Source organism: Rattus rattus, chromosome 4, assembly GCF_011064425.1.
Source record: "Rattus rattus isolate New Zealand chromosome 4, Rrattus_CSIRO_v1, whole genome shotgun sequence".
NCBI classification, from domain to species: domain Eukaryota; kingdom Metazoa; phylum Chordata; class Mammalia; order Rodentia; family Muridae; genus Rattus; species Rattus rattus.
In genome coordinates this window covers 2,504,460-2,532,362 of record NC_046157.1, presented here as the reverse complement: position 1 = coordinate 2,532,362, position 27,903 = coordinate 2,504,460, and the positions used below count along the sequence as shown (strand labels likewise).

The 27,903-nt window shown below is 50.2% G+C and overlaps 1 protein-coding gene across 2 annotated transcripts; it reads right to left on the bottom strand.

Moving 5' to 3' along the window:
* On the bottom strand, positions 1 to 26,178 carry Hic2 (HIC ZBTB transcriptional repressor 2). 2 transcript variants are annotated; one of them, XM_032899850.1, is made up of 3 exons: positions 26,049 to 26,178; positions 4,484 to 4,585; positions 1 to 2,249 (listed from the first exon to the last, which is right to left on the bottom strand). In XM_032899850.1, the coding sequence occupies exons 2-3, from the start codon at positions 4,507 to 4,509 to the stop codon at positions 410 to 412; spliced, it is 1,866 nt and encodes a 621-aa protein (XP_032755741.1). In that variant the 5' UTR covers positions 4,510 to 4,585; positions 26,049 to 26,178; the 3' UTR covers positions 1 to 409. The 2 variants fall into 2 exon arrangements, with proteins under 2 accessions (XP_032755741.1, XP_032755742.1); XM_032899851.1 differs by lacking the exon at positions 26,049 to 26,178 and adding an exon at positions 25,569 to 25,903.
* Positions 26,179 to 27,903: the final 1,725 nt, after the last annotated feature.

Here is a 27,903-nt window from a genome sequence, read left to right as displayed (position 1 = left end):
GCACGCATGCACACACACAGCCGAGGTCCCTGACAGCTGACGGCACCACTTTTGGCCACAGGAAGCCCTGTGGCCCAGCCCAACCTGCAGGAAAGAGACCAACCAGGTCCCACTGGCACCCACATGACGGACTCCCACCGGCTCTTCAGCAGCTCCCTCAGGGAGCTGGAAAGCCAAGTAGGACTGGGAGGTAGAACAGTCACCAGCACCACATGCGCAGGGCCAGACTGGTCAGCTTCTCTCCGTGGCTTCCCTTGGTATACTGTTGATTAAAGCTCTGGCGTGAGGAGGTTGGGCCAGGGGGGCTGCCAGGCGCCTCCTGTCAGACTCTGGGGCTCAACCCCCCCACCATGCTTCCGTGGGTTCCCAGGCGGCAAGTCTGCAGAGGGCTCCCGCGGGTCTTTGGCTTCTAAGAAGGGGACGTGTGCATGCGCAGGTGGCTGATGAGGTTACGCTGCTGGGTGAACTTGCCCCCACAGAGCTGGCACTCATAGGGCTTCTCACCCGAGTGCACACGCATGTGCTCTGTGAGGCGGTACTGGCGAGTGAAACGCATGCCACACTCATCACAGGCAAAGGGCTTCAGGCCCAGGTGGCTCCGCATGTGGCGTGTCATAGTGCCTCGCTGTGTGAACATCTTTCCACAAATGTTGCAGGGGAACGGACGGGTCAGCCAGTGTGTCTTCTCGTGTTGCCGCAGTGTGGCTGGGTCCTTGTAGGTCTTCTCACAAACTGAGCACTTGAAAGGACGAGGCTCAGCTGCATAGGCTGTACTGCTGGGTGTTGACAGGTCCTCAGCTTCCTCCTCTGCACCCCCACTGCCGGTCTCGTAAGCCCCTTCCTCCTTGATGAATAACTCCTCCTCTGTGTGTGTCTCCACGTGAGCATTGAGCTGCTCGGAGCTGGGGAAGCCCTTGGCACAGGGGATGCACACATAAAGGTTGTCCCCATATGACACTGTCTCGTAGCCTTCCTGCCGGTACACATAGTGGGCGCCACCGGTATGGCCGCTGCCCCCCTCACTCCCACTCTGCCCACTGTCCTCACTGCCATCTTTGCCGTTCTCCTCCTCCTCCTTGCAGGGGTATGGCGGCTCCCCGTAGGATGCACTGGGGCCACCTCCACCAGCACTACTAGCCAGAACACCATTGGGAACCCTGTCCCCAGGCGCCTCACCTTCTTCCCCTGGGCAGGAACCCTTAGACCCCGTTTCTCTCCGATCAAAGGGGGACCCAGCCACAGGTTCCTTTTTGTTCCAATCTTTTTTGCGGGCTGAATGCCGGAGGCTCTTCCGAGGCTGCCCGCCCTGTCCTTCCAGCAGACTCACATGGTTCTCCTCAGCCCCCTCCAGATCCATGGGCTCATCAGGAGTGGCCCCCAGCTCAACATATGAGGCACTGTTGCTGACAGGCAGGGCAGAGGTGGACGTGGGCGGGGGTGACTCTCGCTGGCTGTCACTCAGCTGGGCTGGGTCCTCAGGAGTGAGGTGGGGGACAGGGGTTGTAGGAGGTAAGGGTGGGCTCTTCTTGGACAGGTCCAAGCCCAGCTCCTGTTCACAGCCCCCACTGCTCCCATTGGTGCTGGTGCTGCAGCCCCCCAAGCCCACCTCCCCAGCAGCTGGGCCCCCCAAGCCCAGGCCGTGTGTGCTCTCCTGGGTGGAGCTGCCCAGGAAAAGCTCATCATCTGAGCCCTTGGCCTGAGGGAGCTCCTGGGGAGCAGGGTGTCCTTTCTGCCCATCCACAAGCCCTGGATACCGAGCCTGGATGACAGAGGCTGTGGACAGCCGCTGGCTGCGGGTTGGCCGCCCCATGCCAGCAGTACCCACTCGTCCAGGGCCAAAGGGCTTGCCGGCTCGCTTGAGTTTGCGGCGGCAGAGGGCTGCCAACTCAGGCAGCTGGAGGTAGCTGGCGGCAGTGAGTAGAGTGCTGAAGTTTGGCTCGGACGGCTGGTCTCCGGGCAGCAGCTTGCCCGTGTAGATGAAGTCCAGGATCTGCTGGAACACGGTGGAGCTGACCATGTCTGTGTCTAGGTTGATGAGGTTATCATGTAGGACCAGGGACTTGAAGTAGATGCTGCTAGCAGCCAGGACGTTCTTGTGGGCCCGGAAGATAGAGTTCTCCACCATGATGATGACGTCACACAGGAAGCCCTTGGCCCTCTGCTGGTTCAGCTGTAGCAGGAGCTGTTTTGAATGGCTGGGAAGCTCCATGTCTGGCCCCATGTCCCTGTGCCCTGCCCACGGGCACCACCTGTGGGCAAGAACAGGCAGCATAGTTAACCTGCAACCCGTGAAAGCCTGCCACAGGGTATGTACTGAGCCCACCTGACTCCACCCTCCTCAGACACAGTGTACAGGGCAGATTCAATATGTGTGAGAAAGAGTGTGTCTTCTCATCCCCCTTCATCCATTCACATGGAAAAACAGGTCATGGCAAATGCAGGTGCCAAGCAAAACATGAGGTTTATAGTCTGGGCAGACGGCTCAGTGGCTAAGAGCATTTGCTCTTCAAAACCATCTGCAGTTCTGATTCCCAGGGATCTGATGCCCTCTTATTAACTCTGCAGGCAGTTATATACATACAAAACACTCATCTACATAAAATAAATCTAAAAATGTTAATGGGGTTTGAATTTTCCTTTGTTACTCCTTCAGTTATGAAAGAAGTCATTCACAGGTCAGAGGTCACAAGGAGAACCTACAAAAATGACTGGCAGGTGTCTATGGAGGTCGGAGGGCACATGCCCCTCTAACACAGTAGGGCCATCGTATAAGCTGGCCAGTTCTGCCTAGGCTTGCAAACCCACGGGACTGGTCTTCCAACATTTCCAGATTTTTCTTGTGTATGTGTAATTTTCTTAAACTAAAACTTAAAATTTAAAAGATGAAAAGGCAAAAACTCAAAAAAACAAAACCAAAAACCAAAAACCAAAAACAAACCCCAAACAACCAAAACCCCAAAAACCAACCTATGAACCAAACCAAATTCCTTTGCTGGCCTCTGGCCACAGCCGTGTTCTACCCTGGGACGCCTTCCAAACACCCCCCAGGCAGGCAGGCAGGCAGGCAGGCAGGCAGGCAGGCAGGCAGGCAGGCAGGCAGGCAGGCAGGCATTCCCGTTTGCTAACCCCTGGTCCTGACCCAGACACTGTATCCTCTCTCCATGAGTTGAGTCCTTACAAGCTCACTCACTATATCCAGAGGTACAGAGACGCTGGGCACTGTCCGAGCCTGTGAACCGTGTGCCCTTTCTAGGAAAGACTGTTTGCCATCTGGAGTCGGGGAAAGGCAGCCGCAAGCTGGCCTTTCCATGCAGGCTACGTAGACTCTAGTTGCAGTGGCTAAGTAATAAACGCACAGATGCCTATGGTCTTCAAGGGAATCTGTCAGCAGAGCAACAGTGTGCCCAGGTGGGATCCAGGTACACTGCCCACCTGTGCAGAGAAAACTCCAAAGAGTTCTCCAGGCGAGCAAGGGTGGCAAAGCACATCAAAGGCCCCAGGAGGTCAGAAGCTGCACTCGTGACTCCACAGGACCAGCCTCGACTTCCACCCAACAAACAGCAAGGGCCACGCCAATGCCAAAGACACCCAATGTTTCCTGAGGCCACAAGCCATGGAGACACCACTGCCCACCAGCTCTGTAGCATCAGGGCCCACAGCAAAGGCCTGGGGGCTCCGGTAGCTTACACGGAGAGCTATGGGCCTCCAACTCAAGGTCCAATTTCTTTCTTTCTTTGAGACAGGATCTCACCTCTGGAGCACTTCTGGGTCTGGAAGTTGATGTGTGGCCTCCACTCACAAGAAATTGCCCTTCCTCTGCCTCCCAGGCACCAGTACTGAATGAATGCTGTGCATACCACACCTGGCTTCCACACAGCTGAGCTAGTCTGAAGCTCACTACCACCCCAAATGTCCTGCCCTTTCCACTGGGGTGGGCCTGCTATGCCCCCCTCTCTCCCCTCCCTCCCCTCCCTTGGAAAAAAGTTCTCTTCAGCCCAACATCTGCCCTGTTCAGAAAAGGAAACTAACAACTCAGCTTACTGTGAGTCAACAGGAACGTTCCAGGAATGCTAGCACTCAGCCCTGCAGAAAGCACCTGCCAGAGGCTCTGCCTGCCCCTTGCCCACAACAGCTGAAGCACATCAGTGCGATACCGAGAGGCTGGAGAAGAAGGAAATCGAACCTTCTCTCCCAGCTAGGGAGAAACAAAGAACCTAAGGTATGATTTCCACACCAGGCCCTGTGTATCAGGCCCAGCAATGCCAGTAATAATACCTGGAACCTCGGGCCTAGCAAGAGAAACACAAGCTATATGTGCGCAAGGCCTGGGCCGCAAGTCCTAGACAGCCCACATCTGCCTGTCTGCACTGTGCACATGTAACAGCCTCAATTCTGAGGGCCAGGACAGAATGTACACTGCCAAGCTGTAGGAGACCCAGAAAGCCCCAGCTGGGAAGCGGTGGTGATCCCCTCCCAGGCCTACCGGAGTGCCAGGGGCCCAGAAACCATGTGAGCAGCAGCCGGCGGGCGGGGGTGGCCTCCTTGAGCACACAGACTTCCTGAGGGTGCATCAAAGCCTGGTTACCTGGAGAAAAGAAGGCAGGCATCAGTGAGGGACGGAGAGAGAAGGGCGAGCAGGAGGGGTCTCTACTCCCAAAGAGGTCCACAAAAACCAGAGGCAACAAAGCAAGAGTAAAAAATGACCAGAGAGAGGGGGGTGGGGGGAAGCAGACCTTGTATCAGGTATGAGCAGCTAGATGGCATTATGTAGCCCCTAAACCACACTGTACATGTCCCCTGCCTTTAATCCCAGCACTCCCAGAGGCAGATGGGTATCTGTAAATTCGAGGCCAGCCTGCTCTATGTAAGAGGGTTCCTATCTTTAAAAAAGAAAGAAGAAAGAAAAAAAGAAAAAAGGAATGGGGGGGCATCTTGGGAGGCTAAAGGCAAGACACAGCTGGCTGTCAGACTAGGGCAAGGCTAGCCATATTTACATAACAAAAGGTCAAAACCAGAGCACCTGTGGAAGGGCTATTTATAAGAGCCAATCTGACTCCACTGCCTCCTTCCCCTTCTTTCCTCGGCAACAAGGTTCTTCTGTCTACAGGCTCAACCCAGCACAACAGCCAACAGCCCCAGGTGAGGGGCACTCCCAACCACCCCCACTCTGGGTTCTACTGGAGGGGGAATCTTGAGGTTCTGGATCCCTGTACCCCATACAGAACAGCAGCCTGGTATCCCCTGGAACAAGCAGGAGCAGGAGGAGCCTGCAGCAGCCAGGAACCCATCTCTGACAGCCTTCCCTTCCCCCACACCATCCCTAGTGCCAGAGGACAGGTCCTCGGGAATGTGACCAGATCTGGAGTATAGACCTTAGGCTGAGAGGCCTCAGTCCTTGGCTTCAGGCTCAGCTGTGTCTCCAGCCCTAGAAGCAGCTCCCATTTCAGAGCAGGCTCATCAACCCAAAGGTCCCACAGAACAAAGAACCAGCTCTGGAGCTCCGAGTTTCTCAGGAGCTAGCTGGTCACCCACGAGGGCAATGGACAGAGACGAACAGTCAAGAAAACTGGCAAGATGAACCAGCGAGCCATTAAACCCAAGTTAGGCAGCCAGACACCTCAGCCTAAACTAGCCTTTTGCCACAGCACTTGCCAAATCCTGATCTCTGCGTTCAAGGCTGACGAAGTCACTCACATCAAGTTCTACAAAAGGCAAACAACATAAATCAGTGCGGGCTTGCATGGGCAGAACGGGCACACAGCGACACAGACTCTTGTCACTCCTGGCTCCTCTCTCACTGGGCACCACTGCTGGTGTCTCTCCAGAGACAGTCAAAGCCACAACACAACACAACACAGTTCTTCAGGTAGACCCTCCCTTCCCCCACGTACCCACAATCTCAGTATTCAGTCACCCCACTTCCCTGCCTAAACACACAGCATTCAAGTGGCTAATGAAAATGACAGAAGGAAGACAGGGTCTGGCTTCCCACTGTCTGTACCACCTCCTGACTCCAGAATCCTGCTGAGAAAGCTAGTGTCCAGGAAGCCTCAAGGACAGTGAAGGCTTCTCTGTTCCCTACAACGGGACAGGACAGCATTATTATGGCCCAGTCTTAAGAATTGAGAAAGATTTTAAGATAAAAGTGATTCTTGCTTAAGTAGAAAACCGAGAAAGTCTCCACTGTACCCCTTCCAAAAAGTACGCCCAAAATCAGCGCAGACACCCACCTTTCCTAAGGCTACGGTCTCCAGAGGCTCACGGTCAGTACTGGTCTGGTTATGGAGCCTCTTGTGACTCCCTTTACACACCAGGCTGCTAGCCCAGCTTCTAGGATAAGAGGACTCCAGGCCCACAGAGAGAGGCCCAGACTCAGGGTGTGGTTTCAAGCCACATGATACTCCTCACCCTTTCTACTCCATGCCTGATTCCCTCAGGCAGGAAGGAACCCTCCTGGAGGCATCCCAGGGCACCTGGACTGGAATTCCTCTGCTTCACACCCAGCCAGGAGGCCTGGTGAGAAGGGGAAAGGCCAGGAAAGGGGGCAAACCCTCACATCCTGCCTTCCCCTTGGCAGCCACTGACTGCTAAGTAGGCATACTTGTGGACTGAGAAAGCTCCTGCTTGGCTCACCCCAAGGAGTTTCTTCCACCACATCCGTCATCCCAAGTGCCATGACCAGGTGAGAGGGCCTGGGTGAGACAGGAACACTGATGAACAAGTCACAACCACTAGGTACCTTCCATACCCCAGAGATTTAAGCACATCCAACTAGAGCCACGCCTGGGCTCACCCCACATGGACTTTCTGAAAGAGACCAAGCAACTGAGGATCTAGAAGATTCCCAATGCCCAGGCCAGGGCCTAACTATGGCAGACACAGTCACAAACTTAAGATTCCATCCAACTCTGACCTGTCCTGACTCCTCTATGAAACCCTACCCATCCTGGCCTTCTACCACAGTCCCTACAAGTTGCCTCTGCCCAAGTAAGGGGGGGGGGCGGGCTGTGCAGTGACTGAACAGGTCTGAGCAGGCCTGGTCTCACTGAAGCCTGCCACAGGCTTATGAGTACCATTATCTCTACCTCCAGCTGCAGATAAGGCTCTTGGGGGTTAAGCAACTTGCCCACAGAAAAGCATACATAAAGTAACAGTGAGGATCTAAAACCTGACTTGGGAGGGGGCTGTGGTTAACCTTTCTCTCTCAGAAAGGCCCTCTAACTATAGAGCTGTTTGGGAAACTCGGGCTCCTTTCCCTCCCACTCTGGAGGCCTTGAAATCTACCTCACTGGTAGGGTGCTTGCTGGGCTTATGTTAGGCCCTGGGTTCAAACCCAGCATCACAAAACAAAACACCACTTCCCCACCACCTGCCTGCTCTAATGCTCTAACCTCCTCACTGTGAGGGTACAGGTCTATTACCTCCACCATGAGGAGAAAGTGAGCTGCCATCTAGCCAGCATTAGAGCTGGGCAGGGCTTGCTACTTCTCTAAGAATATTCCTAGCCAGATATGGTGACCTCCTGCCCTTTAGGTTTGGACTTGATAGCGGGTGGGGCTCATTGCTCTGGGCAAGCCCAGCCAAATTATTTAGCCCAGACCTGGATGCTAGCCAGCCACGCCTGGCTCTCTCCCAAACCATCATCCTGGAAAGCAATAGGCACTTCAAATGCCAAGAGCCCAGCCCTCTTCTTGCCAGTTTCTACGAAATGCAATTCTCAGCTTCTACTAAGAACATAGGTGATGTGATCAGAGACCAAGACTAGACTCTTCTTCCTCCTCCTCCTCCTCCTCTTCCAACCCTAAAAGCAGCTCTAAAGCACATAGAGGAGAATGAATGAAGCTTTTCCTAGTCTATCCTGAAATGTTTGAGGGCCCTATTAAAAACTTCTTGCTGTCTACTCAAAGCTGAGAACTGCCTGGATCCAGACCACCTGCCCAAGCATGCTACTCCCTAGGCAAGTAATCATCACTATAGGTAACCATCACTATAGGTAACCATCACTATAGGTAACCATCACTATAGGTAACCATCACTATAGGTAACCATCACGATAAGAAAGCACAGAGAGGGCTGGGGATTTAGCTAAGTGGTAGAGTGCTTGCCTAGCAAAAGCCCTGGGTTCGGTCCCCAGCTCCGAAAAAAAAGAAAAGTAAAAAAAAAAAAAAAAGAAAGCACAGAGGGCGGGATGCCACAAGGCAGGTCTGGAGAGATGCACAATATAGCACCATCACACCAGACTCTGTGCCCTCAAAAGCACAGCCTCACCTGTTCATCCCCTGTCAGGCCTAACTTGAGAGCCAACAAGAGCTAGAATGAGGATATTCCCTGCTACATCTGCCCTGGTGAGCCCCAATTCTAAGCCACTCTAGTTGAGGACAGATGAATCCCCTTGCAATGAAATAATGATTTGAGCTCATAATGAGTTATTATTTAAACAAAAAACATTACTTGCAATACAACAGGAGCTAACAAACAAAGCAAAATCAACAGAAAAAGATTTCCCCTAGACCATGTAAAAGTGGGACTTCAGGGGCCAGGTGCATGCCTTTGATGCCAGCACAAGGAACAGCAAAGGCACGGAGGTCTCTTGTGAGGCCCAGGACAATCAGGGCTACAGTTAGGCCTTGTCTCAAAAGCACAAACCTGGAGTGAGAATGCAGGAAGCAGGGCAGGGCAAGTTGCGCGCCACCCACGGTCTCGCCATGCCTCTCCTCCATCTTCCTGCTCCTGAGTATGGTGAGGAGCAGCAGCGGCAGTGCTGTGAGTCTTTGGAACATGGGTACTAAGCCCCACTATACACATGCCACTGAGAATCTACATCCTTCTTAGATTCATTCATTCATTTCATAGGGAGGGGCACATGAGCAGGCCACAGCATATATATGGATATAAGATGACAACTTGTGGAAGCTGGTTCTCTCCTTCAAACACTTGGCTCCCTGGGATCAAACTCAAGACGTTAGGCTTACCGACAAGCACCTTTAACCACCCACCCGAGAGTTCCTGGGTGATGTGGTCCCTGGAGATGTAGCACGCTTCGGTATGAGATGGCCCGGCTAGAGCATGAGCTTCCCACTTCTTAGGAAGCCTAGGGACCTGTGCTCATAACAAGTACTCAACAGTAGCGGCAGACGGAAGACAAAGCCTCCAAAGGAAGAAGACACATTTCCCAAGTCAGCAAGTCCAAAAGCTGGTGACTGTGTGGGCCTACAAGCTGAAGCCCAGCACCGATACCATGGGCACCCTCGTCTATGACTGTCACTAAAGATACGGGTGTTCCTGGGCCATGTGCACTGTTTAGAGAAGAGGCTCAGGCTGGGGAAATGGCTCAGCACATGCAGCCATGCTTGACCAACTGAGTTTTATAGGCAGGGCCCAAGTGACAGTACAACAATGACTGCTACAAAACCATCCTCTCACTATCAGATGTGCTGTGTACACTTCTGCACAGGCACGGAGAACACATGCGCGCGCACACACACACACACACACACACACACACACACACACACACACGCACACGGTCTCACCATGTAGACCTGGCTACAAGAACCACACACACACACACACACGCACACGGTCTCACCATGTAGACCTGGCTATCCAAGAACCATGTTAACCATTTAACCAAGCTGGCCTCAAACTCCCAGAGATCCATCGGTCCGCCTGCTTCTGATTCCCAAGTGCTGAGTTAAAGTTGGATTAAAGTCACCAGCACCACCACTGGTTAAACACATGTTTTTAAAGGGAGAAAGAGAAGAGGCTCTGCAGGCAAGGGAGTGCAGTTCACTGGTACAGGACACACCTAGCATGAAAGAAACTGTGGGTTCCATCTCCAGCACTAAAACAAGAAGTAAAGTAACTGCGAGGAAGGACAGCAGGACAGCACAGTGTGAGTAGGAACTCCACAGGCAAGGAGTCGAAAGGGCACCAGGAAGCCCGGGCCACCCAGCTGGATAGACTATCACACCATCTCCTCTGCCTGAGGACATCCTTCAACTAAGATAACTGAACCCCAGAGGGAGGTGTATGTCACGGCTGAGTCACTAGGCAGCCACGTACGTAGTAGCCCAAGGCTCTGGGAGACAAGACTCCTACTTCCCTAAAACCAACCCTAGCAGCCAACAAAGTATTAAATCAAGTAGGAGCTCAAGTAAAATAAAATACCTGACACGTTCCACTCTATAAAACACCTTTCTATGTAGGTGTCTTCCAAAGACAGAGTTGCTTCACTCACTGGTCACTCACTGGTAAAAGCCAAGGTGAGACTACACATGGCGGCACATGCCTACAGATCTAGCACTGAGAGTCTGAAGCCATCAGCACAAATCTGAGGTAAGCCTGTACTACAGAGTGAAAGCCTACCTCAAAGACCCCAAAACAAGCAGCACCCCAAACAGATACTGCCCATGACTATGACCTCTGACTGGGACAAACTTGAGATGGTACCCTACGGGGTTGGGGATTTAGCTCAGTGGTAGAGCGCTTGCCTAAGAAGCGCAAGGCCCTGGGTTCAGTCCCCAGCTCCGGAAAAAAGAAAAAAAGAGATGGTACCCTACATGAGAATCAGCAAAACAGAGTCCAAAAATTCCATCAGAAAGGAATGGTGTATTTTTTTTTTAATCCTGTAAATGGTGGCACATGCACCTTTAATCCCAATAGAGGGAAGTAGATCTCTATGGTTTTAAGGCCAATCTGGTCAAAATAGTGAGTTCCAGTACAGCCAGGGCTACATAAGAGGCCTTGTCTTGGATGGATAGATGGATGGATGGATGGATGGAGACAAGGTTTCTTTTCTCTGTGGCCTTGAACTCAAGAGTTTTGCCTGCCTCTACCTCCTGAATGCTAGAATGAAAGACATGTGCCACCAATGGCAAAAATTATCTTACGTGAACGGGAATTTTGCTGCATGTCTGTCTGTGCGGTACAAGAAATGCCATGAATATCCCACCAGTGGAGGCTGGGGAGACTGAACCCCTAGTGAACAGACTGTTGGGGAGGGGAGCAATGGGGGAGGGTTGAACACCCATAAGGAAGGGAGGAGGGGGATGGGTTGCAAATGGAACTCGAAATGTTTCCTTGAAAAGCAAGTGCTATAACAGTGCTGCCACATGGGTGGGTCTTGGCCCATAATGGAACCGAGTTTCCTTGAAAAGCAACCAGTGCTCTTAACTTCTGGCCCATAATGATGGAATTTAATTAACCAAACAAGGACTGAGGACTGTTTCCCCAGACCAAAAGATTATGGTGATTTTAATGTGCTTGTCGTATGTGTGTATGAATGCTGTATGTACATTGTACATGGTGTTCGTGTGTCTAATATGTGCATATATGCACACCTTTACTCACTGAGGCACTAGCGTCTTTAAAGAGGATAAAGACTAATAAGAGCAAGACTAATCCCAGAAGCCCAGTAGAGAGGCAGGAATATGGCTTAGTTAGAAAAGTTGCCTAATATGTACAAAGCCCAGGGTTTGAGTGCCAGGAATCCACCTGGCACAGTGCCAAATGCCTATAATCCCAGCAATCTGAGGCCAAGGTGGGAGGAGGATCCTGAGTTCCAGGCCAACCCCTGCGGCAAGGTAGTTCGAGGCCAAACTGCACTACGTGAAACAATGCCTCAAAAACTGAAAGAACCCACGAACTGCCCCAGCACTCAGGAGGGCAGAGGCAGGCTGGGACTGAGCTTGACACTAGCTACACAACAAAATCATGTCTTAAAATTAACTAACTTTTGGGGTTGGGGATTTAGCTCAGTGGTAGAGCGCTTGCCTAGCAAGCGCAAGACCCTGGGTTCGGTCCCCAGCTCCGTGATCCCATCCCAGACACTCAGGAAACTGAGGCAGGAGGATCACAAGTTTAAGGCCTGCGTAGGAACTCGATGAAAGACTCTGTCTCAAAACACAGAATAAGAGCTGGAAAGCTACCTCAGCTACGTGATTGCTGCTCTTCCAGAAGACCTCCAGACTCTATTCCCAGCACCCACTTCACAGAGCTCACAAATGCCCATGACTCCCACTTCAGGGTGCTTCAACACCTCTGCTCCCTGAAGGGACCTGTGCTTCTCTGAAGGCACCTGTGCCCGTGTGGGCACATCCATACACAAACAAATAATAAAAGGCAAAATAAATTTAGTGGCTGGAGAGATGGGTGAGGGGTTAAAACACTTATTCTTATAGAGGATTCAATTTCAACTCCCAGAACCCTTGTGGTAACTTACAACCATTTCCAGTTCCAGGCAATCTAATGCTCCCTTTCTGACCTACGTAGGCACCAAGCACAACACGGTACACACACATACTTGAAAGCAAAACACCCGTTAAAAAGAAAACGAACATGGGGTTGGGGATTTAGCTCAGTGGTAGAGTGCTTGCCTAGCAAGCGCAAGGCCCTGGGTTCGGTCCCCAGCTCCAAAAAAAAGAAGAAAAAAAGAAAACAAACAAATAAAGCTGGTCTTGGTGATACAAGCCTTAGGAGTCAACAGAGAGCTAGGGACATAAATGAAGCGCATTGTGGAAAGGGTTAGCTTTGGGCGAGGGGATTTAGGGACAGAAGGTAAAATGAGCAGGGCTTTCTCTTCCTGGAGCAACACAGCTCAACTGTGAAAGACGGCTGCTAGAAAGGGAAGACCCATGAGGCAGCACCACACTTCAGTCTCTGGAGTGCACCCAGCACTGCCACCGCTGTGTGAACAGAAGACCAACTAACTCCAACAAGCCACCTCACGTCTCAGGGTCCAGACAGATGCAGGGAGGAGCAACTCCTGTAGGACCAGAATGAGCCATGAAGAAATGCACGTGTCCAGAAGCTGGGGTGAGGGCTGCTTCTTCCGTGACACAGGAAGAGCTTCAATCTCAGCAGGCTTTCCACTACTAACTCTGCTGTGGTACACAACTCACACCGTCCGACTACACCATTGTAATAAGATCCTAACTTCCTAGGAAGCTGAGACTACTCTGTATAAAATCCCAAAACAGCTCCACGCTGAGGACCCGGCACAGGGGCTCCAACATTACTCAACCCTATTAACAATGGGGGAGGGGATTAGAAGATTCCAGTCCCACTGGAGACCATACAGAAAGCATCACCCTGCCCTAATGAAAAGCCAAACTGTCATATATGTGGAGAGCAGGCATGCCTAACTTTACAGGTATCCTCTTCCTAAGATCCAGTCTAAGTACAGTGTTTGCCCATACAAGTTCCAAGGTTCCATCCCAAGCCTGGCAAACAAGAGGCAGCAAATGATCTCAACGGCTAAAGGTGCTTTCTGACCTCAATGGATCCCACATGGGAGAAAGAACTACCTTCTCAAGCTGGTCTCTCACCTCCAAGCCAGGGTGCACACACACAATACACACAATAAGTGTACTTCTAATTTAAAAAAGGAAAAAATTAACCCACACCTAAAAACACCCTCCCCTGAGGCCCCTTCACAAAAGCACACACAGAGCACTGAAGCCCTCTCTCCTCTGACTTGAGGAATACAATTCATCCTGTTACCTTAAACGTGCATCAAGTCGCTCCCCCAACTGCCACTTTCCTTAAAGCCCAAGCTCAGCCTAGACTCAACTCTTCCCTGAGGGGTGCTGCGCCCACCTCATCCTTCTGAAATGTCATGAGAAGCCCACAGGCCAAACCCTCCAATCAGTGACTCCTTCCTCTGGGTCCCTCACCTTCCTTCCAATCCTCACCTAACACCGGCATTTGCTGAAGCACTTCTGTTTGTGCCTCCCCTCCCACCCGCCCTAGTCCCATTGATCAGGACTCGGTTAAGAAGAATGTCAGAATAGTCTTCGAGATGCTTTTGGTTTTTATTTTATTTTTTGAGACATGGTCTCATATAGCCCAGGCTGGCAGCAAATTCTTGATTCCCCTGACTCCTTCACCTAGGTGCTGGGATTACATGCCTAGCTCTTGCCTGCCTTTTTTTGTCCCCAAGCTGGATCTGAACTGAAGATCCTATTTTAGCATCCCAAATAAATGAGATGACAGATGTACACCACAGGGGTTTGCTGAAGCCAGTTAGTCCTTCTAGACATCACACCACCATGAGTTAATAATGCTCTTTATCTTATCCAATGTGTGTGTGTGTGTGTGTGTGTGTGTGTGTGTGTGTGCACAAGCAAACGAGAAGGGGGGGGGAGAGGGAGAGAGGGAGAGAGAGGGAGAGAGAGCACACGTGAGCTCTGAGGCATTTCCTGCACAGCTGTCCACCTTACCTGAGACTGGATCTCACTGAGATCTAGAGCATAGTGTTCAGTATCCTGTCTCCCAGGACTAGGATTCCAAGCACCAAGCACACACCACTATATTCAGCTTCTTCTATGTATGCTAAAAATCTAACTCAGGTCCTTGCAACTGCATGTCTAGCACTTTGCCAACCAAGTGATCTTCTCAGCAAAGAAATCTTGTGCTCAGCCCACAATCATGGATACAAGTTTCCCAAAATTATAACAATATTCACTTAAATGTTCAAATGTACCACAGGCAATCAGTATTTTCTTTAGGACGGCTCACTCAGTTCATAAATGAATGTCAGTCTCCCTAAGTTTGAAAGTTTGTCTAACACTACGAACACACGCAGGCCCAATCTTGTACTCAAGTCTTCTACAGAGGTTTGTATTCTGCCCACTGACCACTCTGAATATTCAAAGATGTGCATGTGGGAATAGGAATTTACACTCAGTCTTGGGATTGTCTCCTGGGCATAAGACAGACTGAACCTCTGTTCTGGCTAACAACAGAACACTAAAGACGTGTGTAACAGACAACCTTACACAGTGGCTATGACCAGGTGTGGTGATACACGTATTTAATCCCATTGCTCCGGAGGAAGAAGGAAGAGGTAGGATGATCTCTGTGCGTTCCAGGCCAGTCTGGTCTACATAGTGAGTTCCAGTACAGCCAGCACTACAGACTACACACAGTAGAATTCTGTCTCAAAAAAACAAAAAAGAGGGCTGGGGAGATGGCTCAGCGGTTAAGAGCACTGACTGCTCTTCCAGAGGTCCTGAGTTCAGTTCCCAGCAACCACATGGTGGCTCACAACCATCTATTATATGATCGAATGCCCTTTTCTGGTATGCAGGTGTACATGCAGACAGAGCATTCACGTAAAATAAATACATTAAAAAAAAAAAAGCAACAACAAAAAGGGCTCTGAGGACGAAGGTCAGCTGGTAAAGCACTTGTCTAGCGTGCGGGAGCCTGCATTAAATCCCCGGTACCAAATAAACCAGGCACGGTAGTGCATGCCTGTAAGCCTCGCACTCGGAAGACACAGGAGGACAAGTTCAAGGCTTTAAACTAAATTCTAACCTAGTCTGAGTTACTTGAGTCCCTGCCCCACACTACACAAAACTCCTAAGGCCAAAAATCAGTAATGTCTTAAATATTATAAAAGGGGCCAAAATCTACAAGCAATCCTGTGAGAAAGGTGACAAACAGTCTTGAGAACTTTTTCTTGCTTTTTGTTTATTTGTTTTGGTTTTTGGAGACAGGGTTCTCTGGGTAGCCCTGGCTGCCTTGTGTCCTGGAACTCACTCTGTAGACCAAGATGACCTCGAACTCAGACATTAATCTGCCTCTGCTTCCCAAGTGCTGGGATTAAAGCTGTACCCCACTACGCCTGGTTCAAATATTTGTAACAACACATTTCACAGACAAGGAGAATGAAACTTTGTCAAAGAGGTTAAGAAATGCCAGAGTTTGATTTGATGTACAAAAATGCCAAAATCCTGGGCAAAGGGGCTTTCCTAGGGAATGTTAAAGTGTAATGATTTCGTTTAAGCTTTGAGATAGGGTTTCACTATGAAACCTTGGACAGCCTAGAACTCAAGAGCCTCACCTGCCTGTCTCTCCAGTGCTGGATCAAAGTTAGAACAGTGATTCTCAACTCCTTTGAGGGTTCCATATCAGATATCTGACATATCAGATATTCTCACACTATGATTCATTATAGTAGCATAGCAAAATTACAGTTATGAGGTAGCAACAAAATAATTTTATGATTGGGGATCACCACAACATGAGGAACTGTATTATAAGATCACAGTACCAGGAAGGGTGAAAACTTCTAGTTCTCTATTGAACTAGAGTAACATTTTTGTTTTTTTGAGACAGGGCTTCTCTACATAGTGCTGGCTGACCTGGAACTCAATGTGTAGAGCAGGCTGGCCTCAGACTCAGAGATCTGTCTGCCGCTGTGTCCCAAGTGCTGAGATTAAAGGCACGTGCCATCATAGGCCAGCTCAGAGTAGCAGTTTTTAAATAAATGAATGAAAGGACTGTTTGAAATGGCATCCGTGAATCTCAGGTCTGGGGCTGTGGATACAAGGAAGAGACCGGTGGGGGAAGGGTGCGACCAGGAAGCAGGATGTGGATGAGCAAGCTGCCTGCTGGGGGCATGAAGTCAAAGTCCCCTTTACCCAAAGCAAGCTAAGCAAGCAGTGCTGCCCTTATCAGCGTCCACACACGCATGGAATGTGGGACTTTGGAAACAGCCCTCTCCCCTCAGCCGGTATGGGGCTGCCTCAGGCTCACACCTGGCCTTCTGGAGTTTAGGTTGACTTATCACAGCCAAAGGGCAACCCAAGCCCAGTGCTGACTACCTGGAGGTCCTTTCAAAAGGTTGTGGCTGCTTCCCCATCCTCCTCCAGCCCCTGTGCTCATCTTCTCAAAGGCCCACCCTGCTCTCGACACCACCAGTGGCAGTGACTGAGCACCTCTCACTGCTGAAACTAAAAAGTTCCTAGAAGGGAGGGCTGTAAGCTCTGAAGTACAATACTGGCTGTCCCTAAGCCCTCTCCTGAAGTGAGTTGCTCAGCAAAGGCACCATGAAACAGAGACCAGAAATCCCAGAAGGGGATGTCATTAAAGTTAAATGGTCCAGGGAGCCTTCACTGCCTTCTAGTCTTGGGGTGGAGGAACCCTTCAGCTTTGAGCACCATCTCCAATTACATTTGAACTGAGCCACAGCCACAGCCAATCTTGTAAAAGTGCTTGCTGCCGAGCCTACATACCTGAGTTAGATCCTGAAACCCATAGTGAAGAGAATCAACTTCCTCAAGTTGTTCTCTGACCTCCACATGTGCAGCACCCTTCCCAAAAAAAAAAAAAAAAAAAAAAAAAAAAAAAAAAAAAAAAAATCAAATGCAGTTTTAAAAAGAAAATCTCATTTGTGGGTCAACAAGATGACTTATCAGGTAAAGGAGTATGCTCTCAAACTCAAGTTTGATTCCCAAAACCATAAGGTAGGAGAAAGCCAACTCCCATAGGTGCTCCTGACCCACATACTCATCATACATTCACACATATAAAGTAATTTAAGAAATAGGCAGGAGAACGCAGCTTAACAACCTGAGTCCAATCCTGGGGACCCACACAGACTTGGCTCCTGTAAGTTCCCTTCTGAGTTGCACTTGCAGGCCACAGAAATACACCCATGTGCCCATGTTCTTCCTCCGCTCCCCCCAAACACACAAAATTAAAAAAAAAAAGTCAAAGAAAACCTCAGGAGGCTGGCTGGAGAGATGACTCAGTGGTTTAAGAGCACTGACTGCTCATCCTGAGGTCCTGAGTTCAAATCTCAGCAACCATATGGTGGCTCACAACCATCTGTAATGGGATCTTATGTCCTGTTTCTGGTGTCTGAAGACAGTGACAGTGTACTCATATACATAAATAAAATATTAAAAAAAAGAAAAGAAAAGAAAAGAAAAGCTTAAGGCCATGTGTGTTAGCCTAGCACTACAGGAGGCAGAGGCAGGTAGATGGATCTCTCTGCGTTCCAGGTCAGCAAAGACTATATATTGAGATCCTGTCTCAAAAAAGGGGGAGTGTTTGCCTCTAATCATAGCACTGGAGAGGCAGAGGCAGGCAGATCCCTAGATTTGAGGCCAGCCTGGTCTACAAATGAGTTCCAGGACAGCCTGGGCTACACAGAAAGCCAGAGGACCAGTAATTCTGCTATTGAAAGACATTGTCTCCTAGATGCCTCAAAAATATGGCTGCCTAAATAGGGCCCAAATAATGCCAACAGACATACTACTGTGGAAGGGAAAACCTCAGGAGATCCACTGGGAGACAGAACCATGGGCAACTCAGGACTGGGGAAAAAGGGAGAACTTGTCCACAGGGATAAGTTGCTTCCCCAAACTCCAAGTGGTGAGCACTGAAATCATATACATAAGAGCACGTATATTTACACACACATACATAAGAGCACATATATTTGCACACACATAAGAGCGTATATATTTACAGACACACACATTCATAAGAGCATGTATATTTATACACACACATATGCAACAAAGAAACAGAGACCATGAATTTAAAAGGGGAAGGGGGATCCATGGAAGGTATTAGAGGAAAGAAGGAAGGAAAATTCTGTAATATTTTAATTTTAAAAATTAAAAAAAGGGGTGGGAGATTTAGCTCAGTGGTAGAGCGCTTGCCTAGGAAGCACCAAGGCCCTGGGTTTGGTCCCCAGCTCCGAAAAAAAGAAAAAAAAAAGAAAAAGAAAAAAACAAGTCAGAGGAGGCCTGAGTTACATGGTATATTGGTCAGCCTGGGCTACATAGTGAAATTCTGTCTCCAAAACACAACAAACAAACAAAAAACACTTAAATATTTACAAAGAAAGTAATGTGGGGTTGGAGATTTAGCTCAGGGGTTGGGGATTTAGCTTAGTGGTCCCCAGCTCCAAAAAAAAGAAAAGAGAAAAAAAAATAAAAAAATAAAAAATAATGTGCCTGGCCCCGTGGTCAGTGCCTTTGATCCCAGCTCTGAAGCTCTTGGGAGGCAGAGGCAGGCCAAGCTCTGTAAGTTCAAGGCCACCTGGTCTACATAAGGAGTTCCAACCAAAGGCAACACAGTGAGATCCTATATTGAAAAAGAGGTATTCCAGCCCAAGTACCACTCAGAATAAAGTGCCCTCAGACTGTATGCATAGCTACCACACATGGCTCACTGCTAGAACTTCCCTGAGCACTTCCTATCTGTGTGACTGAACCATCTCTGAATTATGTGTAAAACAGGGGCTGATGAAATGATTAGGACTGCACAGCATGTTCTGAGGATTAAAGGCCTGCCTAATATGCCTACCACAAGGCTGTGCAAGGGGAAGGGCTCAGAAGAACTGGCCATCCTTCTTCCACCAGCGCCTTCCTAGCATTCTGCTAAGAACTCTGAAAAGCTCCCAGTGCACCCAACACCAGCTTCCTACTAAAGGAAGAGGTAGGGTTGGACTGTAGCTCAGTTAGTGTTTGTCTAGCAAGCATGGGAGTTCTGATTCCCAGCCCAGAAAAAATTTAGGCACAGTGTTACACACATGTACAGGCAAGGAATATGTGTGACTCGGATGAGAAAGCCCCCCCCCCAACACCAACACACATGCTCTTGTGCATGCTGACAAGTACACTAACTAGCAGGTTAGACCCATAAAGTAGTTTGTTCAGGTTTGTCTACCATTGCACACTACCAGAAGTCCTCTACCTGTGTCCCTAGCATCCATTCACGGCCTGTACCTAGGCTTCTATCCAGGACACCGAGATGACAGTACACCAAGAGGGTCTTAACACTCCTGTCACACAATCATTCAATCATTGCCCTAACCCCAACAGACACAAACTGAACACCAGGACGGCCCACTGATCTGCTCCTGCAGAGGCAGAGCCAACCAGAAGCCCTGCTTCTTTCTCACACCCCTGCACAGCACCCACACCTTCCCAACCCCTTACTAGCTTCACACATCTTGCCTAAAATACCCTCCTGGACCAGGTTCTCTCCCAGGGACAACAGGGCAAAGAGACTAAAGAAGAGGCAGCTGTCCCAAGGATGCCTATGTCTCGTCTCAGCTGGGGCTGAAGTGGGCTGGTAAGAGACTTATTACAAACAAAGAAGGTTTGACAGGTTACGATGAAGGCCAATGGGAACCCAGGAATGCAGTCAAGCCTAGGCCAGGCAAGTGTGAAAGCCTGGTTTGCAGGGTGGGTGAGACTGAGTCTTAGGGTATTGGGAAGGAGGTAGCCCACAGAGAACACTCACCAGAGAGCACTCAGTGCACGCTCAGGCCCTGCTGCTCACCCTGTCCCTCTGCTGCCTGAGAATCTGCTATGTCCATTCATCCAGAGGCTAACTGCCAACCCCACTGGGCTCCCCCAAATCAGTTAACAGCATGCTCTAATCAACCGTACAGCTCAATCCTTTGCTTGGCTCTGTTATAAACAGATACACCGCTTGCTAGGGCAATGGTTCTTAAACTTGGCCACATAACAGCTTCACTGCAGGGAAACCCAGGACTAAGCTCCCCAGAGTCCTAATATAAAGCCCAAGGTTTTTAAGTCTAGCACAACAAAGACACAGTGCTATGTCATGGGCAGCCCAAGTTCATCATCTCAGGCAGTAAAGACACTGTGTCCATATAAGGAAAGGCCCCTGAGGTCTCAGGTCCCATGCTCCCTTTGCTTCCAAACAACACGGTGAGGAAGTTGCATAGTCCAGGAACAGTCATGGGATCCTTCACCTGGAGGAGTCCTCAGCTGGTTGGTGAAAATTCCAACGGGGCTCAACCGCACGCTACTATGAGAATGGGAGTCGTCCCTCCCATCAGTCAAAGCATCTGTCCACCCACAGGTGTTGGCCAGTAATAAGGCCTGCTGCCCCTCGGCCACACAAAACTGCCTAGCAGCTGTACTCATGGGAGCAAACAGCCCTCTCATCCGGACCCTTCGTCCTTGCCACTCTAAGAATTCACTTAGGACAGACAGGGCAACCTGGGAAGCAGCCCATATCCCATACCCCACTTCACCCACAAGAAGATTACTTTGTTCCCCAATAAGGAAACAAAGACCTACACCTATTTCCATCTCACAAAAAACAGGAGGAACTTCTGGGCCCAGATGCAAGTGGCTGACTCATGCTTTCTCACCTTGGAGGTTATAAGATCCTCAGACTTCAAGCACCAAACCACGCTTCTTTGCCCTCTACCAAGAATACTTTCATCAGTTATGGTGTCCTTTCTGAGGGTCCCAGGAGTGTTATGGGGTTATTCTCCCCACTCAGTTCCGCATGCTCTTCCCAGGCCTGCCTTTCCCTCCCCTCCTGGACCGTAGTAGTGTCTGGCCTTCAAAGGATCAAACTTACTAAGGTTCCCCACCCCCATCTCCCAATAGACTCAAGGGACCAGTTATTCCTTAGGGCCCTTCCCAGTTCAGTTCCCAAACCCTTAGGCAAGCTTACTCCTTTTGCCCCTCCCTTCCCCGCCGCACACACGCACGAATGCATGCACATATGCACGCACGCACGCTCACACACACAATCTGGACAGGCTATTTCATAGCTTACAACAGAAATCCAGTGTGTCTTGGAAAAAGGCTCTCTACCATCCGTCCCTGGTCTGAGCTCAAGTATCTACAGACATCATGTAGTAAAGGCTCTCATAGGCTCTCAAGTCAAAAGCATTTATTTATCCTCCAATCCCAGCAAGGTATTAACCTCAGTCTCAAGAGACTCCTGCTGAACTGGAACAATACTCCTATCATTCTGCCTTAAAAGCAGAGCAGTGGTACACAGGTTAGTGAGTACCAGAGCCAGCACAATTTAGACATGCTATAAGGGTTGAGTGTTAAGTTATGTTTAGACAGTGTGGCTGAGTAAATACAGAGTTTGCAAGAGTCACACATCTGGGGGGGGGCACACACTTCCCAAGCTTCACACACCAGCAAGATAATGTTTTCCACAGTCTCCTAGTCCTTCCTCCATGGCCTTTAGAGGGGAAAAGAAAAAAAAAAAAAAAAAAATCCTGACAGGTGGTGGTGGTGCACCTTTAATCTCAGAGTTCGAGGCCAGCCTGGTGGTCTACAGAGCAAGTTCCAAGACAGCCAAGGCTACATAAAGAAACCTTGGGGAGTTGGCAGGGGGTGAGAGTGGGGGTAGGAGGAGTGGGGGAAGTGGGGGGGGGGGAGGTGAGACAAGAGGAGACAAGACAAAAAATAGTCTTCTCAGCTGCCCAAGAAGATACACACTATCCAACACTCTGGAGGCTGAGGTAAGAGCACAAGTCTGGCCAGCCTGGTACACAGTAAGACCTTATCTCAATGAACAGAAACAGGGCTGGCAAGATAACTGAGTGGGTAAAGCTGCTTGCTGCCCAGCCTGACAATCTAGGTTCAGTCTTTGGAGCCCACGTGGGAGACGGAGAGCATCAACAGCTCCCTCGATAGGAAACACACAAATACCAAATATGTAAGTGTAATAAAAATAACTCTTGCTCAGCTCTGACAACACGAACCTAGCATGGCATCCAGAAGCACTCCTCCAACCTACACGGCCCCTCCCACCATGCCTGCCACACCACAACACACTGCCTGTGCCAACCCTCTTCTAATAATTTGCTGTCTGTCTTCTCTAGGCTGCCGGGTTGAAGGCAGCACCAGTGTACACTAGCACTGTCTCTGTCTTAAGACAGAGGTGGTAAGGTGGGCATCATCACTGCCCACAGCTGCAAGCAGAGCGAACTGTAGAACCTGGCACACTGTAGACTTCTAACCAAGTCCACTCACCCTGCCCCAAACCGACTTGCAGGAGGCCCTGTTTAGCCAGGTTCCAGGGAACTGATTACTTCCAAGAAGGTCCACTTCCTTTTACTCCAGGCCCTGCTAGAGACCGGGTTCAGGAGGCAGAGGCCTTCGACCCCAGCCTATGAACAGAGATGGGGTGAAACTGACACCTCAGGTCAACAGACCAACCAAAAGAGCAGAGACAGGAGTTCCCTAGGTAAACTGAACTTTATTTCTTCTTGAACCTCTAAATCCCCAAAACTGGTTCTTCTTCAGGAGCTGCTGATAAGAAGGAATCCAAGAACCTTATTTTACTCCTGAATGCCTTTCTCTTAACCCCAGAGCTCAGAATCTATATTAAATATCTCAGAAGTCTGGTTCAGTGTGGCACCCCTTCAACACCAGCATGCTAAACACAGAGGCAGGTAGATCTTTGAGTTCCTTGTCTATCTAGTGAGCCCCAAGACAGCCAGGCCTAGAGAGACTCTGTCTCAAAAAACGAAACGACAAAGAATTTATGGGAGATTGAAGTGGATTTCTGTGCCTTCTGGGCCATAAAGAGACCTTGTTCCCTTGTTCTCATCGTTGTTTTAACTTTATGCACACAGACCCCCAGGAGTGCCTTTGGAAGGGAGAAGACACCAGGTTCCCTGAAACTGGGGTTACAGATGGTTGTGAGCCACCTGGGTCCTCTGAAAGAGCAGCCAGTAAATACTCTTAACCTCTGGGCCATCTCTCCAACCCTTTGTTTCTTATTTAAAAGTAAAATAAAACCCCCAACAGTGGTGGCACACGCCTTTATTAAACTCAGCACTTGTTAGGCAAAGGGCAGTCTACTCTCTGAGTTCCAAGACAGTCGGAGCTACACAGTGAGGCCCTGTCTCGAAAGACAAACAAAAAAAGCTGCTCTTAGTGGCCCTTGTCATTAATCCTGGCACTCTGGAAACAGAGATAGGTGACTCTCTGGGTTCTAGGTATGCTCTACATAGTGAGGTCTAGGCCAGCCAAGGATACATAGTGAGACCCCTTTTCTTGGGCCAGAGAAATGCTCAGTGAGCACAAATGCTTGCCAACTAGCCTTATGACAGTTTTGAACCCCAGGACCCACAAGGAGAAGAGAACCAACTCTGGCAAGCTGTCCTCAACTCTGGCAGAGTGCCTGCCCACATACATACATGCAGACATACGAATAAAGAAATGCAGTGTTATATCTTAACAAACACCAGAAGGGTGTTCATGCCCCTAACCTCACCCCTACAAGCCTGACCTTGACAAGCAATAAGGACTCATAGGAAGGCTGCACAGCATTCCCTTCAGCTCAATAATGCAAAACCCTGTTGCTCTCAGTCCACAACAGCTGACTCCAAGAGGATCAGAGACTGTGCTTATTAACAAAATGAGAAATCTGATCTGTGGAAAGAAAACACTATGTGAGGATTAATCTACAATTGCAGCTTGTGGAAACAGCTAGGCTGCTGGCCAAGACCAGGAAGTGAGGAAGGAATCCTGCCTACCTGTCCTCAGAGCAGGTACTATGTAGCAGAACAGGCCGCACTACCCTGCCCTGTCTGCACTTCTCCTTCTAGCAATTACAGCAAAGCATTTTGGTTCTGCTTTAAAGACAGGGCTCTCTCAAGCTCTTCTTCCTTCATGCAAAGTCAGCAATCAGAGGAGGATTTTTTCTTTTCAGGAATCACTCATAAAAGCTCAGTGACTAATGTACAAGTCCCAACAACTGGCAGGAAAACACAGCAGGAAGAGATTCTGGGCACACAGCCGAACTCAAACAGCCAGACAAGCTGGTCAACAAGCACTCTCAACACCTCACAAACAACCTGCAGAAAGCCAGGAGCCAGAGTGGAAAGCTGTACGAATAGCGCTGCTCCCACTTGCTCACAGCAAGCAGGTAGGGCAGTGCAAAGACTCTGGACAGCTTTTCCCAAGTCTGCCCTATAGCTCTCAGAGGTTTTCATTAAAAACTATAACTGCACAAGACGGAAAGATCACCTGTAGGCACATGTCTTCTTGCAACAACCGTAGGTTTGGCCACACATGTCTCTAGAGGCCAGCCTGAGGCTGGACCATCTGCTTTATTTCAGACTACTCCAGAAGCTCTGCTCCACCCAGCATACTTTTCCTCCTAGAGACAGAGCTGCAGAGTGGTTACACAGACTATGATCCTAAAAATGTCTGCTTGGAAGCCAGGGATTCCAGATACAGGCAGATAACAGAAGAGGGGCAAGGCCAGGAGGAATCAGAAGCAATGTGTGGCATCCCTCTAGGGTTTGCCTCCATCCCTCCAACCTTTGTCCTAGACTGGAAATCCCAAGTTTAGCCTAGAAGATGAACCCCTCCACTACCTGCCCGGTCTCCGGGTCCTAGGAGCAAGTGACACTGCTAGCAAACCCCAGTAACAGTCCAGTCACAGGATTCCTATAGGCAAGGATCCGCCCCTCCCCCACCGCCACATATGTCAGTGGGGGTGGCCTCTCAGTGTTACACCCCTCCTGCTGTTTGCAAGTGAGGGGCCTGGAACACAGCTTTCCAAATGCGCCTGACAATTATAACTAGGAAAGATACTGTGAAGTTGGGGATAGAACACATAAGTAAATAACTTCTAAATCTCTCCGGCCAACCAAGATCAGCACTGGACTCTCGTCTCGAGGTAGTCCAAAACTGTTCTGGGTGCGGCTGCTGGGAGTATTATCTGGCCTCAATCACTCCAAGTACCTTGAGTCATTGCCCCCCCAGGGAGAGGTATTTTCCCCCAGCACTCACACCCAGGCCTGTGTGCATATGAACCATTTTGGAAGATAAACAGAATGACAAGCTAGGGCCCCTCAGTTCACCCCCTGAGCCAGCCAGTCCCTTCCTATTGCCACCCGACCCCCTCCCCCCAAGCCCATCTCATCTCTCTTCCTGCCAGGCGGCTGCCTACAGCAAAGGTCTGGGGGCAGGGCAGAAAGCCCACCCAGCCACCGAGCCGGGCCCTCTAAGCCCTACCATGTCCCTGACACGGCCAGTCTCCCAGCCAGGAAGGGTACTACTAGAGGAAAAGGACCGCAGACACAAGCGCAGTTCTGGAAACCGTAAAGCGTTCCAGAGAGGGGCAGCCGCAGGCGCACAGCCGTTTGCATAATGGGAAAACGCCCGCCTGTCAGGCAGCATAGCTCGCCCGACGCCGTTCGGATTAGATTGCTAATGAAAAGGCACAAAGAGCCGGCGCCCGCTACCCCGTCGACCCCTGCTCCACAGACTCGCGCCCCAAGACTGGCGCGGCCCTGGGGGCTTTGTGCCCGGAGTCCCATGCCGGCCGCAACCCGCCGGGCACCTGAACCACAAAGCCCCCGCCCGTCCAGGGTCCCGCGTGCGCCTCGGTTCAGGACTAGGGGCCGTGCGCGCGCTCCGTCCCACGCGCGCCCACGCCCCCCTCTCCGGGAGCGCGCCCGGCCCGCGCCTCCTTCACTCGAAGACGCCGCTTACCTCATGTGCCTGCCAGCGGCCCCTCGTCTTGGGCGCCCGACCTGCGCTGCACGCGCCCGCCCTGTCCGCCCTCCGCCAGCCCCGCTCGGCTCCCCGCCCAGCGCGCCCAGAGCGCCGCTTACAGCCGCCCGCTCCGCGCCATCTTGGAAGCTTGTGACGTCAGCTCCACCCGCTCACCCCTGACCCACATCTGAATGGGCGAGCGACGGGGCGGACCTGGAGGCGGACCCTCGTGGGGGAGGAACCCTGGGGCTGGGCGGGGCCGACGAGGGGTCTGAGTCCAGGGATGGGCCAGTGGCTGCTGGATAGCGTAATGGGGGGAGGGGCGCACGGGAGGTCGCCCGAGCCCTGACTGGGACGCAGACAGGATCCCGACCCAGGAGCCAGAACGACACGCCAACTTCACCTCAAAATACTTGACGGGCAACACCCTGCGGAACAAGGACCCCGCTCTTCACCACAAGTTTATGCCCAGCCCTCAAATGGAAGACTAACCCGTTTTGAGTCTGACCCCGACCCTTCAGAACCCCCAACACCATCAGCACCAACCCGGTTCAGGTGACCTGCGCCTCTCCTCTTCCTCCCATTTGTGCCCCTTGATCTTCAACTACGCAGAATATCCCAGTCTATAAAGTTTAGCCCCCAAAGGCTGCTTGCCTCGCTGTGTGGGCTGCAGGAAGGCCTGCGTGGTTCTGATTTTAAAGGAGAAAAGCGGCCTGAAAATCCTAACTCCAAACTCCTCCTAGGATCCTTACATCCACTCTCGCGAAGGTCGAACCAGATTGCGCAGAGGGCAGAGAGGTCCGTATCTTATCCAGAGTCTTCCGGTGACCGCAGCAGGTCACAAGAGTTTAGGCAGCCCAGTAAGACCCAAGGCTTGTGGCCACCCAAATGCATTGAGATTCACAACGAGATATTCTCTAGAGAATTATCAAATGGCCTTCTCTCTGCTTTGAACACTAAACACTAAAGTCTAACACTGTTAAGATCAGAAAAGTCCTAGCCAGCGCCTACAACTCAACTGTTCTATAGGGAGATGGTGACCCAGAGTCTATCAACATTGAAACCCAATTCAATAACCCTTCACAAAGACAACCATGCTTTCCTAATGTAGACGCTTAAAAGTAACAGATGTAAACTTAAAATTCTTAGTTCACCCAAAGCTAAATACATAATTGTCTTTACAACCATCATCGCTGAAACACCGAACAACAGAGTAAGAGTGCATTTGTCCTAACAGATATAAAGCAAATTATAAAGCTACTGCTGTCAGTTATACTAGCCAAGAAAGAGAATACAGTGCAATGCCTAAACATCCTAGAAATTATGAAAACAGAATAGATTTAAAGTGGGTGGCGTGGGGCATGTCTTTAGTCCCGGAACTCTGAAGGCGGAAAGAGGCAGAGCTCCGTGAATTAGAACCAGTCTGACCTTCACAGTGACTTCCAGTTTAGCCAGGACTACACAGTGAGCCTGCCTCAGAAAGGAAAAATAAAAAGGAACTATCAAGCAGGTGTTAAAGGAAATGTCAATCATGAGGAAGAGCTTAGAAGTAGGCTATTTTGAAGACTTACCTAGCCAAGTGTGGTGGTCCCGCCACTCCCTAGGTGATGGTTACAGGAAGGAACACTTTTTTTCAGTGGTTATAGTCACTGGTAAATTGCCCTGGCTCCTATAAGTAATCATCCATGTACTCCTCTGTAAGCAGGTCTAATTAAATTCACTAAATCACAAAAAAGAAAAGAAAAAGAAGAAGTAGAACGGAGACAAGCAGGGGGGCGGGGAATGGGATCAGAGGTAGTGGGAGGGAAACAAAAGAGGGTAATGGGCTGTCTGTGGCCCAAATATGTACATA

Coding starts and splice junctions, on each gene's coding strand:
- Hic2 (XM_032899850.1), bottom strand. CDS start 4,509: ATGGTTTCTGGGCCCCTGGCACTCCG. Junction 2,250..4,483: donor TCTGGGCCCCTGGCACTCCG/GTAGGCCTGGGA, acceptor TCTTGCCCACAG/GTGGTGCCCGTGGGCAGGGC.